General features: G+C 39.4%; 1 protein-coding gene across 1 annotated transcript; it reads right to left on the minus strand.

The window, feature by feature from the left end:
* Positions 1-1923: 1923 nt before the first annotated feature.
* Positions 1924-17538, minus strand: flvcr1 (FLVCR choline and heme transporter 1; the record flags this gene model as incomplete). The annotated part of the gene is made up of 10 exons (XM_080858270.1): positions 1924-2010; positions 2411-2478; positions 4014-4125; positions 5558-5663; positions 7397-7507; positions 8240-8343; positions 9328-9395; positions 9725-9865; positions 14190-14334; positions 16957-17538. The coding sequence occupies 10 exons, from the start codon at positions 17536-17538 to the stop codon at positions 1924-1926; spliced, it is 1524 nt and encodes a 507-aa protein (XP_080714396.1).
* Positions 17539-17968: the final 430 nt, after the last annotated feature.

The following is a 17968-nucleotide window of genomic DNA, read 5'->3' on the forward strand; positions in this document are numbered from 1 at the left end:
AAGAATGAAGTGGAACCCACCAGAAGGGCAGCCACCACTCGGACATACAGTAAGTGGTGGCATTGCTTCAGGAGGGAAGCAGCTGTGCTTAAAGTCTGGACTCTAAGGCCTGTTTTTGACTCTTTAGGTCAGGGGTCTCACACTCAAATTACCCAGGGGCCGGTGAGCGTCCAGTCTGGTCAGTGGGGGGCCTGTTGATTTTCATCAGTTGGCTTGCTTATCACAATACTGTAGATACCACTTTTGAGTTGGCAAATATACTATGTGTGATCAGTGATACAATGGTTAATGTTGTTGAATAACAAGTAGCTGACCTGAGTTTCAATTCCGGGGCAATGCAAGATGCTCTTTGGATAAAGCGTATGGTTATGGCGCTTTATAAATACAATTGAATTGAATTGAATTGAAATTGAATTGAAGTGCATCAGACATCATACCATCACCCTCTAACACATTGGGGTCAAAGGTTATAAACATAGCTCCTCTCATTCCTGCACTGTCATATTCCACAGGGTGAACCGACACGGCACAGCAGGGTAGGACGTCTGATAAGATGCTAAGCATTACACTGAGATACTGAGAGACAAGGAAATAATTCATTATATGACCCTAACACAACATTTTCCGGTAAAGACAAGAATGATATCATATAATAAGTGCAGCTTAAATTTTACCAGCTGAAATCATAAATCATAAAATACTTCTTGATCAGGCTGTATCCCTGACTGTCTAGGTTAATGATTTAATAAAACTCAAAGAGGTTAATTGTCAAACTTTGAGCGTATACAATCCCCTAAAATTTACATTTTTAAACATTGCACAGTGACAGTTCTAATCAGTTGTTAGCCGACTGGTGCGTAGCTGCAATGAGAACTTTTAACATTTTTCTTCAGTTAAAACATAAAGGACAATGCACGTGTTAAAAGTCCTCAGTTGAGTGGAGCAAACCCAAGAAGTTAACTGAGAGAGATTACCCTCAACAGTAAGGGGGACCATATTCCTATGTGTGAAAAACTGGGTACATAAATGCCCTGTATCAAAAAGTTCCACCATGTTTAGGTTGGCTTAGAGGCAGTAGGCCTCAACTCTTCGGAGGAAGGTGATGACGTCGCTCAGCTCGTCCAGGTTGTCCTGTTGGCTGCTGTACAAACGTCATGGTCTCCGACTTCACCTCCTCTGCTGCACCAGGGAGCAGCTCAGTCAAGGAGTCAAGTTCTCGTAGCTCCATCATATCCCCAGTGGCACCAGCGTCCTCAAGCATCTTCAGCTGGCTTGGGTCTTATGCCGTGGCCCTCTCTGCCCTTCCCTGTCGGATGTGGTGGATCCCCTTGGCATCCATGGCGATGAAGAAGACATCCATGGCCAGGAAGAAGGCAGAGAAAATACTGGTGGCTGTCTCTGCCACTCCCACTGCCCTGGCGGTCTGTGCCAGGTGCATCTCTTCAATTTTTAGTAACAAACCACATTAAATGCATTTGCACATTTATTGCAGAGAATGTATATTTCAGACATGGTTTCATACAGACCACAGTAAAGAACAGTTGCTGTACTGTTGATCCTGTATATATAAAAATGCTAATCAAAGCATTGATAGTAAAACAGAATGGTAACATATGTAAGAGAGTGGCTGCATTTAATGACATAATCAGATGAATGTGTGACATTTTGGTCTGGTACAAGAATTCGGATTGAAAAGTTAGGGTGTTTTTTGATTAGTCTCCAACCTAAATAAGCACTTCTAAATAAAACAAATTTTTGTGTAGTATTGTGTGTTTATTTTTTTAGGGGATACAGATTTACAACATGTAGAGAATAAAGCTTGTTTAATGTGTAAACAAATATATTTCACTGTCTCAGAGTAAATGTCTGCTAGAGACAATATACAGCAAAAAGAGTGTTTAGAGCACTCGAATATAAGGACAATTATAGTGACGTCTCATGGAGAAGTGCTGGAGGACAATCGAGTTTGATGCTGCTGGAGGCTTTGTCAGATGGACATTCACTGGGCACCTTGAAAGAACACAGAAATATACATGCAGGTTGTTGACAGATTATAATGACAATGTGATTACCTTTCAGTCATTTCATTACGTATATATATATATATATATATATATATATATATATATATATATAAAACAGATTCCGTTAGGTTGTCATTACATTTCCAGTATATTTATTGGAGGGTTCCTGTTATAATTCAAAACTTGTGACATATCCTACAAGAAAGTGGTTCTCTGGAGTATTGAAGGGTAAATCCAGACCCAGGTCTATACCCTTTATCTGTATATAACTCAGAAAGGTGCGTACATGTTTTAAAAAAATCTTTCATCTATTATTCACAGATCCAGAGAGTTCCCCACCTTCTTCATCTTATTCTAGTGTCATGTGGTTGGGAAGGAGGACTTACTGGTTGATGAGTTAAGTGCCCACTGCAAATATTCACATTGTGTCTTTTCAGTTCAGATTTGATTAAGGCTGGAATTGGAAAAAAAGACACATTCTTATAATAATCAACTGCATGCACAATATCTATATACGATTGGATCAACAACTAGTCAATAAAGTGTATTATTATTATTATATTGAGCATTTCAATACAGTGTAATGTAAAACAATTAAATATCTCATTTCATAAAATCCTTTGAACCCTTTAAAAAAGAATTGAGCAAAAAGCTTATCTTTCTTATAACGTGATATATTTTGCAATGAACAACCTAAATTCATTATTGTAATAAATTATAACAAAATGTGAGTGCTGCACTTTTTTTAGGAAGACGTAACATTTTGTTATGACTAACCAAAAATGTAAAGCTTCTGCAGCCCTGTGGTTAATACTCGGGTGCCTCCTATACACATTTTCTTTTCGCCTAGTAGTTGCAAACACGCACAGTAACTCAGCCCATAGGCAGAGATCCCGGGGGGGACAAGGGGGACGTGTCCCCCCCTACCATAAAGTTGTCCCCCCCAACAATCATTGGAAACAAAACTTTTTTTCTGTGAAAAATATAGTAATACGAAATAAAATACGACGACACAAGCGGTGCTAATTATCAGTGGTGTATAAAGTACCCAAAAGCCATACTTGAGTAAAAGTACAGATACCTTACTGGAAAATTACTCAAGTAAAAGTAAAAGTCTCCTTTTAAAATACTACTTGAGTAAAAGTATTGAAGTATCTGATCTTTACTGTACTTAAGTATCAAAAGTAATTTTCTGATATTAAATGTACTTCAGTATTGAAAGTAAAAGTACAAGTAAATGCTGTTAATAACAAAAAAGAATTTTGAGAATTATGAAGTTTATTCAGACTAAAATGAGCAAACTTATAAACATGGGCTGATTTTAACACAATTTTAACACAATATGCAATACTAAAGCAGCACAGAAAGTAACAACCCAGTCATTACTGAAAACTTAAAATGTCCTGTTCAACTTCAATAGACGTTGGTTCTCAAAATTGTGAGGATTCAGTCTTTCAGTAACATGCACACACATCCCTTGAACAATAACGTTACTAGCAGCTATCTTGCTCCACACTGCTACGTAACCAGACATCCCAACCTGAAAAAAGTCATTTCAGGGAGGTATTCCCCCCCAGGCCTACGTATTTCTGTTGTGGTCCCTAAAAGTTATAAAAGCATAATATCATTCTATAGGCTATAGCCCTATGCAATTCTTTGTTAATTATGTTTAAATATGTAGATTACTTTTACTATTTATTATATGCTTCTAATTCTATCCTACTTATGTTTACTGCTTTTATTTGTATACCACTGCAACTTTAAACAAGTCTAAGGAGCTTGTCCACTGTGTTAATGGTTAAAGTATTTAGCAGACTTGCCAAAAGTGACTTACAAAACATAAGAAAAGAAACATTACACATCAGTATAAACATCCATAAATAATTATAATAATAATAACAATTCCAAAAAACTAAACAATTTTTGCTTGCAAATGGCTTTCTGGAAAACCACTGTGTGACAATTATTGAATACTAGGTTAAATGTTACCTGTTAGAATGATGCCAACAAAAATCCAAACACACAGGAAGATGTTTCCAACCAGAGGACTGTAGGTTGTGCTGAGTCTTCCCTGAATAAGGGTAAAAAGGATCCCAAATATCTGAGGACAAAAGGAGACAATACTTTGGGTACAATAGATGTCATATTTGAGTCAAGTACGCTTTAAAACATTCTCCTGAGACAAACACACAGAATAGAGATGGCACTCTCAGAGTGCTTCAAAACTTTCAACTTGGTATACCCCCCACTGAAAAAACGCTCCACATAGAATGATATTTGCTTTGGGTTATCATATAATGCCAAGCATTTATAGAAACATGTATTTAACCCAGGTAAGCCTCTGGAGTTGGAAGGCAGAATAAGGCGCTTGACTGTGACATGCTGTGATATTTCTCATAGTTTAAAGCAAATGTAATCACTGCTTCCAAAAGTCAAGTATTTCTTTAAATCTGGCACCTGGGCAGCTACACAATAGAATTCAAGTCATGTCATATTTGTATTTTTTCTGAAACTACAAAATAAGCACATACGTAAGCACATGTAGCTTTGGACTGTGTAAGAATATGTCATAATTATGACTAACAGTTCAACAGTTATAATATGTTCAAGTTTACTTGTGTATTGATCATTTCGTCAAGAAGAGCTCCCTTCCGGTTAACATAACATCCAGGAGGGTTAGTGTTCTTAGATGAATTTATGGTTAAAGCTTTACCAGGGAAAATCTTATTTTCCCAATACACACTGTGCCAGAGCACTTTGCTACTTACATTCCCTGGGTGTTCTATTATCTGTGCCATTTTTCTTTTTATTTATTTTGTTTCTTTATATTTAATTTTAGTATTCTGTGTTTTCTGTTTGCATGCGTGTTCGTGTGTTTCTTTTGTGTCTGTGTTGGATTAGATTAAACAAACAAGCAGGCGGCGCTAAAGGGCCCTAGCACCTGTGTTCCATTACCAGTCATCAAACAATCAGATGTGTGTTGAGGCCCTAGCACCTGTGTTCCATTACCAGTCATCAAACAATCAGATGTGTGTTGAGGCCCTAGCACCTGTGTTCCATTACCAGTCATCAAACAATCAGATGTGTGTTGCAAATTTCATTATATTTAGACATTGGAAGTATTATTTGATGAGACATAAAAAATGAAATTTGTAGGAAAGAAGTATTGTGTGTAGTGTGTTTGCATACAGTATTCTAATAATTCTAGTAGATATCCATGAACGTCACATGATTTAATGGAAGGGATACATTCAAGAAGATCTGACTGTTGGTAAAATATTAACTCAATGCTACAAATGTGCTTAGGTTTGAGGCCTAGACATTGTGCCGAATCTTAAATTTCACAGTTTTTTTTTTTCTCAGATTTTTTGGCCCCACTGTATAGCATAGAAATAACTGACAGTGTGGATCATACTTAAAAACATAATTCTTTCTACAGTCTTATGTGGCATTGAATGCTCAACTGATCATTTTCAACTGATCATCGTTTAGGACGGCTACAGCATAGAAATGTTAATTTACAACATACTGACTTGGGCAAATGCATTTAGAAGACCAGATGATGTTGCCTCTGATTCTGGGTATGTGATCTCAACCCCAAACTCAAATCCAATCGGCAAATATCCTGTCATGAAAAATCTTTGGAAAAGAAGATGGTGAGATCAGTCAATGACTCATCATGTTAAATATATACACACACAAAACTATAAATATATAAGTGCTGTCAATAGATAAAAAAATAAAAAATAATTAATCTCACATTTTGAAATTCGTTAATCTAGATTATTCGCGATTAAAAGTTAGTTTTTCTTCTAAAGACTAACTCTTATAAATAAACGAGTAATCACTTCAGACAGCGTGTATTTTAGACACTGTTGTTTAATGTTTTTTTTTTCGTGCTCTCTCGCTACATACAAGGAATGTATGTGAGACACAATGGTGCCCCTCGACAGTAAATTGTAAGAATTTTCCCGTGAAGCTTGACTACTGCAACGCCCTCCAAAGAATGTTTGTGGAATGTATGTGAGACACAATGGTGCCCCTCGACAGTAAATTGTAAGAATTGTCCCGTGAAGCTTGACTACTGCAACGCCCTCCTAACGGGCCTGCCGGCTTGCGCGGTAAAACCACTACAGATGATCCAGAACGCGGCCGCGCGTCTGGTGTTCAACCAACCAAAGAGGGCACATGTCACCCCGCTACTCATTGAGCTCCACTGGCTGCCGGTAGCTGCCCGCATTTAGTTCAAGTCACTTATGCTTGCCTACAAAGTGCTTACTGATTCTGCTCCCACCTACCTAAATGCTCTTGTAAGGGCAAATGTAACACCCAGGACACTGCGTTCATCCAGTGAACGTCGTCTGGCACTGCCCCCTGTGCAAGCATGGCAATCCAGACTATTCTCAGTTGTAGTTCCACGTTGGTGGAACGACCTGTCTAGCACTACCAGAGCAGGGGCATCCCTCTCTACCTTCAAGAAGCTCTTGAAGACCCAACTCTTCAGAGAACACCTCCCTTCCTAACTGGCACCTTGGCTTAACTTGCACTTAAGCAGTAAGAGTCCCGCACTTCTTTTTCCTTTTCTTTCTATGTCGTTTTCTATTTTTTGAAAAAAAAAGCAGTATTTATTGTTACACCAGGTTCTATTGCTCTTAGCTTGATTGTTCTCTCCCTTGTACGTCGCTTTGGACAAAAGTGTCGGCTAAATGACTAAATGTAAATGTAAATGTAAATGAAGCAATTTCAATCACCTAAATCAGCCCACTGTCTTCAACTTTGTTGATGACCCGACAGTCACCGGCAACCCAACCTGCTTAAGCGTTGGTAACCTTTTCACAAACTGGTCTATTTGTTTTCCTAGAGAAGTCGTGGAGTGTGGGTTGGCGACCATCTAACCTGGGACTGCTTTCTGTCTGGTGCTTTGCATTAAGGTGATAATTTAAAGACGAGCTTCTTCTGTGATAGCTAAATTCAGCTTGACAAATGCTACATACAACTTTCGTTTTGCCGATTGTTCTGTCATTTTGCCTCTTCGCCCGACAATCCCTTAGCTCTCAAACTACCGGCTCAGTCTCTTCTATCTACTCACTGCAGGCACACAGCGGTTTCATCCCAGGGGTCAACGCACGCCGGAAGGAAACAAAGTTGCGTTAACTGCGTTAAAATATTTTATCGCATTAATCTTGGCCACAATAATCTCATAGATTAACATGTTAACTTTGACAGCCCTAATATAAATTTATATATATATTCTTCTATATATATAAAAATGTATATTCACACACACACACACACCAAAATATATACATATTAATATACACATACACACACACAATATACATCAAATTGAATCATCACTATACCCTACTTACCCTAGAACTCCTGCAGTGAAAAACACCACCCATAGATATCCCGTGCCCAGTGTAAATGTAAACATTAGCATTCCAATGAAGGACAGGATGTAGACAATCAATGTGGTCATTCTAAGGAGCAAAAAAACAAAATAGCTATAGGTTTCGGATACATACAATATCTTTGCAACATGCAGTTAGTAACCATTTTAATAGTTGTGGGTCATTGTGCATTTTTCATAATTACTACTGCATTTACTAAACAGCATAAGACACAAGGGCCCTATGATTTCTGTGATGGTGACGGTGACCGTGCAGAAGACGGTAACAAAAATGTAAATCAGTTAAATGTGGAATTTGCATGGACAAACTGATGACTAACTGACACATGTACTTGGTACACAGACTAAACCTGGCCATTGGAGCTGCATCGAAATAATCTTAGAATTACCATCTATGTTTTAGAATATCCATGACTCTGACACTGACACTGACTCAGTTCAAGTGTTGGAATGCAACATCAAGGTAATCTACATTAAAATCACTTTTTTTCATTTGATGAGATGCCATTTAAAATGAAAGTTTAACCCCCAACACAGCAAACCTACCAATGCTATCCTATACCCAAAATATAGGCCGATTATTCTAGACAGATAGATGTGAAAAGCACACTACCCTACATCATGAAGGGAGTTCAATGAATTGGATATACATTTGATGGTCATTAAATGACAACCCCTTAGAAACTATAGAAAAAAAAAAAAAACGTGGAATCTGGCAAGAATTTTAAAACATATTTCATAGTGCACAGTACACTTCAAATGTAATACACACTCACAGTTAATCATAGTTAAATTCACATACTTATATGTTTTAGTGTAATCCAGCCAAACCCCACAAATGACTGAGCCCACCATCCCAGCCAAAACCAGGGTTAGTCCAATCCTACCAGCATTCATCTCTTCATTCTGGTAGCAAACATTGAGAGAGTTAGTGAGAGTACAAAGCATATGACATGACACTGAGAAGCAGCATGAGAAGCCCCACACAATCCCCAATGCATGCTTGTATGTGAGGGGTCTTGGAGAGGGCTCTGTTGGGGCAAAAGCACAAGAGGCAGAATCAAAGTGAGCACAATTAGGAATTAAGATTGTATGACCATAAAAATGCATGTTTCTGAAACTATTCTTTTTATTTTTTCTTGTTGTTGTTGTTGATCATTATTCATTTGTTGTGGTTCATATGCCACAGCTCCAGATTATGGATGTGTAGCAATATACTTAAATATGTTTTGAAAAGGCATAAGTAAAAATAGTGATCATGAAATTATTTTATTTTGTAAATTACAAAAATTACACTATGCCCCTATCTTAGTCCAGTCGTACTGGTGGAGTATAGAGAATTGGATGACATATAATTTGCGTTGCTGACAATTAGGTACACAGTGGTGTTGATACAGTCACAATACAAACTACTCAAGCTCATACTACAAGCTTATACTTATACTACTCAATATACTTACTGTTTTGTGGAGTTGTACTTATGCATGATTTAGCCTAGACATAGAGTAAATGTACAGTAAATGCAGATACTTCTTTTGAAGCTCTTTCCCCTCTCCGGTCAATCAACAAAGATCCAGAAATTACCCTTTCACCATTCAACATTCGACTTCCTTCTTTTTAATTCTCAATACAACTAGGCTCATCTAATCATGGTTGGTGTGAAGGAAGAGGTTAGTTATATCCAAATAGCGCCATCCTTCTTGCTATCAAGTGCTCACTAACCGCAAAATGCAGACAAAAGACTAAATTAATTTGCTCCAATAGAGACCTCAGGCAGAGATGCATTAGTGTATGAATCAGTGGTATGTAAGCAGAACATATGTGTGTGCATCATTCCCAATGCGTGTCCAGCATCAAGGTGTATGTACCAGTGTACCAGTATAAACCTACCTTGAAATAGAATATGATAATCTGATTGAGCAGTGTGGAAACCGAGTAAAAAGATCCTGTCATAATCCCTAAAGAAAAGTGGTTGTATTAAAAAAAGCATCCAATTGGTTGTATTAACACTGCTGGACGCATTTACTCAGAAGACATATTTAAATGGACTTTTGTAGACAGAGAAATTGTAACACCAATTAGTAATACTCTACTCAACTAATACTCCTGCAAGACAAATTCAAAAACACAGTAATGACTGTATAGTGCTAATACCAGAGACTGGGAAGAGGCAGTGACACCTGTTGGTCTGATACACTTGGGACCATACAGGTTAAATAACATGGTATGCCACTGACTCAAACTAATCCTTTTCATGTGGCGGCAATTAAAAAAAAAAAAAACTCACCATAGCTGATAACCAGTAGAATGAAAGACTTGTTCTTGAAAAGGTTGATAATAGACTGTCTGTAGGTGTCGTTGGTTGGCAGGCTATTTACCAGAACAGCCTGTGCACGACTTGGAGGCAGGGGAGGTCTGTCTTTTATTACTGCGAAGACACAGCAAGCATCATTAGTCTCATTCTGCTCCCATGCGACTACACTGACTAACATTAGGTTTTCCATCAATGTGTTTACTTATTTAATAGATAGCACCCTGGCCGTAGCATGTGAACGTTGAAGTTATTAATTTGTGGTTTGGCACAGTTGGCTTTTTACTTATCAACAGGATTTCTACACTCTTGGTGATGCTGACTGAAGTGACTCATAAACCTGACTCAGTTTAGTAAGTGACTGAGGAATATAAGTTAATTAACTTCTCATCTCTATTTAATATAATTCTCATAATCCCCAGAGAAGTATTTGATACTGTACAATGATGTGTCTGCTTTGTCCTAGAGAACACCTTGAGAGAGGGCTCATGCAGGAGTAAGTTACAGCTGTTCATTGAAATTGCAGAAGAGTAAATAATGGCGCATGTAATCATGGGAAGTGTGAAATGGCAACGTGACATTGGGAAGTCCATTAATTGTTGCACAAAACTAAACTCTGTCATTGAAGTGTTTAGTTTGAAAATGAAGAGAGGTCGGTGATAAGCTACATCAGGTCATAATTTGTCATGATATTGCACAGATGGGGCAACATGTAAGAGGGGTGGGTGGTTGTTTGTGGCCGAAGGGGAGGAAGGCGAAGGGGAGAAGAGACATGGCAAATTAAATCATACACGTATCAAGTTGGTAAATGTTAACATGTAATACATACAAACAAGATATGGTATGTACATGACACATAAAAAAATGTATAGTGGATAAGGTGGGGAGAGAGCATTTAAGTATTGAAGAACAGCTTAATGGGTATACAGTGTGCTCATAGGTTACTATTACAAGGGTAAGTAGAGTAATGGAACAGAAAACTATGCCGGTGGTGACAATTATTGACATTGCAGGAAAATGCTAGCACAGAGTATGGGGTAGAATAAGTGTATGACAGTGTGGTGGGGGTGGGTAGGTGTAGGCAGAGGGTTACTACAAGTAGATTGGGTGGAGAGACTACAGCAGCATCCCACAGTGAAGATAGTCTAGACTAGGAGATGAAGAAAGACACAAAGTGAGAGGGTAAAAGATGCCTGCCAATACACATAGTTGTACTTAATGGATATGGTGATGAGGAACAATGTTTCTAAAGCCATTGGCATTTGCGAGCAAAGGTGACACTATAAGAGACAGAAAGTGGCAAAACAGTCAACTATCAAAACAACTATTGATCCCAACATGATGATGTATTTCTTTACAGGAAACAAAGTTCTCTTTTTGCACTTCCAGGTTCAACCAAAAGCAGGTAATCAGCATACCCAAAAACAGATAGAGCTGTGTGTCAGTGGAAAGGGAATCAAAGGGAAGGAAATGAAGACTCATCTAGGCTCATCTTTCCAATTGTTTCGCTTTACTTTCCAAAAGTCAAAAGTCAAAAGTGTAAGGGGAGGAAAAGTGAGACAGACAATAAGCAGAAAAGAGGGAGCACAGACGACTGGAGGGCTCAACTGAGGCAGACGCAGCATTCACCTGCATGAACTGCAACAGAAGGACTGGAGGCTGCTGATATGATGTCTTCTTGAGACTGATGGTCAGGTCAAAGTCTCTGCAAGCATGAACAAAACAGTCAGTGAGTCTCTTGAAGGATTCCTCTGCGTGTGTTGTCTGCAAAAAGCATCTCACGTATCAGTATCCGACGCACATTGATCTTTGTATGTAGTTGAGCAAGGTTTTCACAGAAGTTGATGGGAGCAAGTAGAATAGGATGCCAAAGAGTGTTGGAGTGATGACACAACCCTGCTTCGTGCTGCTGCTGTGGAAGAGAAGTTTGGGCTGGAGAAGTTTGGGGAAGTCCAAGCAGTGCAAAGAGCCCCCTTCTATTGACAAGGACAAAGGCCTTTGTGGAGGCATGAAGGCAGGGGCGGAGTGGCCATTGGGACGACCGGGAGATTTCCCGGTCAGCCGACCGGCCAATGAGTTCACGAGAAGCAGTCTGCAGACAGCCCTGCGCAGCCGTGTGAAGTTCATGAGCGGTTAAAACTAATGTCAATCAAGACATGTTCCCGTTAAAATCTCCAAGTTCTCCGACAGGTTACCGAGGGTAGTCCAACCAATATAACACTTGTTGTCTCTCTACATCTCACTCATGGTGTGTGTCGAAGTCACTCTCATTAATCCAGCCTACTGATTTTTGTTTAGCGTCCTATCTTGATCAAATTCTTTACCAATATATATAACACTTGTTGTCTCTCTACATCTCACTCATGGTGTGTGTCGAAGTCACTCTCATTAATCCAGCCTACTGATTTTAGTTTAGCCTCCTATCTTGATCTAATTCTTTTTATTCAGACGTTACATAACTTTCATGACCACAAATATAAATTGGCCAGCAATTTAATTTGTTTTGTTGTTCTTAAATGAATCTAGAATGGTCGGAGCAAAGCCTCATGGGAAATGGGCTGTGCCTTTATCCAGAGAACGTAGGGAGATTAATGAGCGGCTGTCAGAGAGAGAGAGCAGGTGAAGCGGACCTGATGGAGGGAAAGAAGAGGAAGGAGAAAGGAGGGGGCGAAAAGGCCAGAATGAAGAAGAGGTGGATGCTGGAGGAGAGTGCATCTAAATGGTCAACAAATACAGATTTATTCCGAAACAACCAGCTGGCGTCAACTAGTAATGCGAGTGAGTTGACAGGACACATTGTTGCGAATTAGCATAACATTTGAGCCAATACGGGACACAATTTGCTCATGTCTGTCACACACACATCAACACCAAATCTAGTGGTCATATTTCCGTTAAGTCCATACATTTTGTTTGTGTAGTTCATATATGGGAGGTGGAGGGGATGGGTTGGGCAAGTTGTGGGCTCGTTGTGGGCTGGTGGTGGGCCGGTGCAGTCAGAATTGTCCCGGTGGATTTTTGTGTCCCACTCCTCCCCTGCATGAAGGCGACATAAAGGAGCTGGGTCTTGGCACTTCACCGGCTACTACGTTTCAATGTGCATCGCAAGCCTGTCCAAGCTCATTAATATTGCTTCAATCAAAGCACCAACCCCATCTATTTAATGTCAAATCCAACTTGAAAAAGTGATTCTGTGTCCTGCAGGTATCACCTTCATCATAGGTACCATTAGTTATAAGTAGGGCTGTCAAAAAAATTATCAAATATACATGTTTGTGATTAATTCATCTAAATTAAATCGCATAAATCAAATTGCTGTGAGAGCCATTTAAAAATCCGTCAGGTTAGCCATTGATATGAGCAAACAAGCCTCGGCAGTGTGGGGTTCTCCACACATTAATGGCAAACAACCTGTACTTCAATTCACTTTATGTTTTGACCTTTTGATTAACCCAACTCATGGTTTGTCTTAAACTAGCGAGATAACTTACTGAAAGTAAGGTAAAGTCAGACTAAACCAACAACTTAAGCACTGATCTCTAGTTGAACAACAGTTTGTTCTTACAGTTAAAGATAGAAATATTTTACAAATTACCTTCAGGGATTTCTGAAGTTCTGTAATTCTCCATATCAAACTCAAAAACGAGGTTGCGTACACAAATAATTCCAAGATGAGGTTGCAGATCTAACATCCAACTACCAAAACAATATTGGAGGTCATTTAATAATTTCAAGGAGTCAGATTAATTGTATTTTCCTTAATATTTCCCACTCTAATGCATTCTTCTCTCCCATAAAGTTTAGACACGTTTAAGCCTTACATCCTGGAGTTTTTCCGTTGATTTGGTAACAATTGTGGCTGTCTTGCAGAACGAAGTATTAAATGCAGACTGCCAATCATTGTAAACAGGCGGTTTTGTTAAAAATTATTATTTCTTCTTGATGAGGTATTTTTGTGCATACTGTTAACTTCAAGCCCTGAGTAATGCACTACAAAACAGTTGTCATGTAATATACCACGGGTCTATATCTCAGATGAAAGAAGTAGGGGTACAAAGGATGCGGCTAGTGATCCGATTGTCAGAAATGATAAGCTTGTCTCCTCACGTAGTCATCATGTATTGCATGTTGGACCTTTTGATGCAGATGCAGCATGGTAACCATACTTGATTTGAGTTATAAACCGTGCGTAGTATGACAGCTCATTTTGGATACAGATACATAAAGTAATCTATAATGTGCATTGGGTGAAGTGGTCCATACAGCCCCCCCCCGCCCCACACACACACACACACAGACCCATTTACAGCACCCTCTCCCAGAAAATAGTTCTTTCCCTGGCCTATATAACAGTTACAACCTCTGTGTTACTGCTTGAAACCTCGCTGTTTGCAATAAACCAGGCCACAGCTGATCTTAAACATCTGTATGAGAAACTTACCTGCAACAGCTGTTAAAAACAGCACTGTGGAAACTATAGCAGTCCCATAAAACATAAGGCTGATGTTGTATCCCATCAAGTCTTTATCCTCTACGGTGTTGGGTACGAGAACAGGAGGCAAAAGGAAGCCAATGGCTGTACCAAGCTGAAGAAAAAATTTAACATAGGCTACATATTAAAATGCGTTATCAATGTATCAAATTAGGCTACATGCAACGGGACATACAGTGCCTTGCATAAGTATTCACCCCCTTGGATGTTTTTCCCTTTTATTGCTTTTATAAATCAATCTTGGTCAATATAAGTTGGCTTTTTTGACAAAGAAAATCACAAAATGCCCTCTTCAATGTTAAAGTGAAAACAGATTTTTACACAGTTCTGTCAATTAAATAAAAATATATAATGAAAAATAAGAAATTGCATAAGTATTCACCCCCTTTAAGGTGTCTGACCTTATTCAACAGAGGCCCAGCCAATTGGTACTAGAAGTCTCACAATTAGTGAAATGGGGATCAGTGTGCAGTGAATGTGTCTCAAGTAATTGTAGTATAACGACAACTGTGTCTGGAAGGTACATTCACTGGTCAGTATTCAGTAATCAGTATTCCTGGCTACCCTTACACCATGAAGACTAAAGATCACTCCAAGCAACTCATAGAAAAGGTTATTGAAAAGTATAAGTCAGGGGAAGGATTAAAAAAAATGTCCAAGGCACTAAACATCCCAGGAATTCTGTTAAATCCATCATCAAGAAAGGGAAGGAATATGGCACATGTGTAAATCTGGCTAGAGCAGGCCGTCCCCACAAAGGAGTTCCAAGCTTCAGAAGCTAAGATTGGAGAGACTATGCATACAACAACTTTTGCCCGGATTCTTCACTTTATGGAAGAGAGCCACTGTTGAAAAAAATATGGACCAAATATCGTCTAGAGTTCACCAAAAGGCATGTGGAAGACATTTGTCTTTTCAAAAGAAGCTCTCTTCCATAAAGCTTTGATTGGTGAAGAACCCAGGCAAAAGTTGTTTCTCCCATCTCAGCTGCTGAAGCTTGTAACTCTTTCAGAGTAGTTATAGGTGTCTTCAGGGGTTAAATAGGGATTTTCTATGTGGGGGGGCTCTGACCCGGAGGGGCAAATTTCACAAATCTTTCGTGGATTAAAGTAAATAAGTTGCCAAATTAAACAAAAAACACATCACCGTTAAAGTTGTATTAGTATTGATTGATTCACATCTATATGAATGGATGACATGACAAACAAGTGGTGGGAAATGGAAAGTATTTGTTAGTAGGTTAGTTTTCTCTTATCAAATTTTTTTTATTTAAAAAATATTCACAGGGTCAATGCTAAAAATACACTACTCACCCGAAAGCCAGATATCCCTAACTTTTTGTGAGTAAAAAAAGGAGGAAGATTCAGATGATGAGCAACCATCCACAAGCAGTGAAGCAAGCAGCCAACAACTCCAGCATTTTTTATATGTTGCTTAATATGTACTCTGCAGATTTTGAGTGTGTTTGATGAGGTCACATTAAGAGCTGATTCATAGATACAAATAAGTTTGAAATTCATCCAGCTAGGAATGAGAAATGTGATTCGGAGATCGCATAGACTACTTGCTAAATCATTTAGAATGAGCAGCATTGTTCTTTTTAACTAGCTCTTGCGAGTTGACACACCAGTAGCAGGCTATCCCTGCATGTCTACGGTTAATTTTTCCTGCTCAATGAAAATGCAAGCCCATATCTAATGATATTAGCCTATTGGTGATGATCGACCTCTTTCAAAATACCGTGCACCTTTAATTTTGTTTATCTTACCTCGCCATTCACCTGTCTACTACGATATGTCTGATGATGACCGATTGACGTTGTGTTGTCTGATCTGGGAGGAGGAGCTGCTACGCAAGTTTCGTGCGCGATATGTCTACTTCTCAAACTTGCTCCAGATGTCTAGGCCAGCCTATCCCTACCATTATTTAGAATTGTGTTTTAAAACAACATAGATTTGCAATGGAAAGGTTGTAAATGAGTAGGACAACATTGCTCGTGAATGGACTAGGCAGGCTGCCAAAATCGGCTGGAGCTGCTGCGCAGCAGAACTCCAGACCCGGCCGCTTATGTGCCGGGGCTCCGCCCCGGACAGCCCCGGCCCAATTTAACCTCTGGGTGTCTTGGTGGCCTTTCTCACTAGTCTCCTTCTTGCACGGTCACTCAGTTTGTGAGGACGGCCTGCTCTAGGCAGATTTACACATGTGCCATATTCCTTCCATTTCTTGATGATGGATTTAACAGAATTCCAGGGGATGTTTAGTGCCTTGGACATTTTTTTGTATCCTTCCCCTGACTTATACTGAATACTGATTACTGAATACTGACAAGTGAATGGACCTTCCAGACACATGTGTTGCTACAATCACTTGAGACACATTCGCTGCACACTGATCGCCATTTCACTAATTGTGAGACTTATAGTACCAATTGGCTGGACCTCTGTTGAATATGGTCAGACACCTTAAAGGGGGTGAATACTTATGCAATCACTTATTTACATTACATATTTTTATTTAATTGACAATACTGTGTAGAAATCTGTTTTCATTTTGACATTAAAGAGGGCTTTTTTGTGAATTTTTGTGTCAAAAAAAACAACTTATATTGACCAAGATTGATTTTTAAAAGCAATAAAAGGGAAAAACATCCAAGGGGGTGAATACTTATGCAAGGCACTGTATAATATGCCTGAGCAGTATTCGAATCTGGACATACCTGGTTTCCGAGCACAGCAGTGGCACAAGCAGTTGAGACCTCCTTTGGCCCGAACCACAATGACGCAATCCTCGAAGGCAATCCTAGAATAAACACCTGCGCTATGGAACACACTACCTGTGCTGTCACTGTGACTGAGAACAAATCGGGTCTAACACTACAGCATTTTAACCACGCCCCGACACAGTTAAGACCTGCGCCCATGAGAGCCGCAATTCTCATTCCCTTTCTATCCATGATCCATGTAGCAGGGAAAATCAGAGGCACATATGCTAACATATACACAATTGACAACCAATCGATTTTGTCACTGGGTACGTTATAATAAAAACTGAAAATGTTACTTATAATGCTATACTGGATCCACTGGAAGGCATTAACAAGGGAATAGAGACTAAACACGGCTAAAACAACAAATCGTCTACGGTATAGCTTCGTTTCCAGAGGAATCTCACGGAAAGGCAAGGATCGTTCCTCATCAAGTGGTAGACGTATGCCGCCTTGGTCTAACTCCGTTTGTAGAAACGATTCGGGTGCATTCATCTTCCGACACAGATTTTGGTCCTTCCCCGATGTCGGCATCTCGGAAATCACTGTCATTATTCCTGTGGCGTGTGTGGTCTTATAAAAGCACGCCTGCAACCATGACAATTGTAGGCATCCAGATCTTTATCCAGAATAATTTGTCATTTGATAAATATTTCCTACAGGCCACATGTCTTTTCTTGATAAATGATGAAATCAGTTACCCATTAGAAATGCCTCCTCGACCCAAAACTAATCAATTCATTTAGCACCTCGGCAATCTAGCTAAGGCTACTTGATCTGAGAGCAGACCACTTCACAGCTTAAAAAGAAAGGCTTCTGACCTGACTGTCGTGAAATGCTGTTAGCCTCCTAGCCTACTAACTTATATGTGCTGTGGGTGTTGCAAGCAACCAATCAGATGTTTTGTCTACTCAGCAGCTATTTGTCTGGGCGAAGGATGTCCGTGAGCTGCAACACCGCAGCC

Source organism: Sprattus sprattus (genome assembly GCF_963457725.1).
Source record: "Sprattus sprattus genome assembly, chromosome: 2".
In the NCBI taxonomy this organism is placed as follows: Eukaryota; Metazoa; Chordata; class Actinopteri; order Clupeiformes; family Clupeidae; genus Sprattus; species Sprattus sprattus.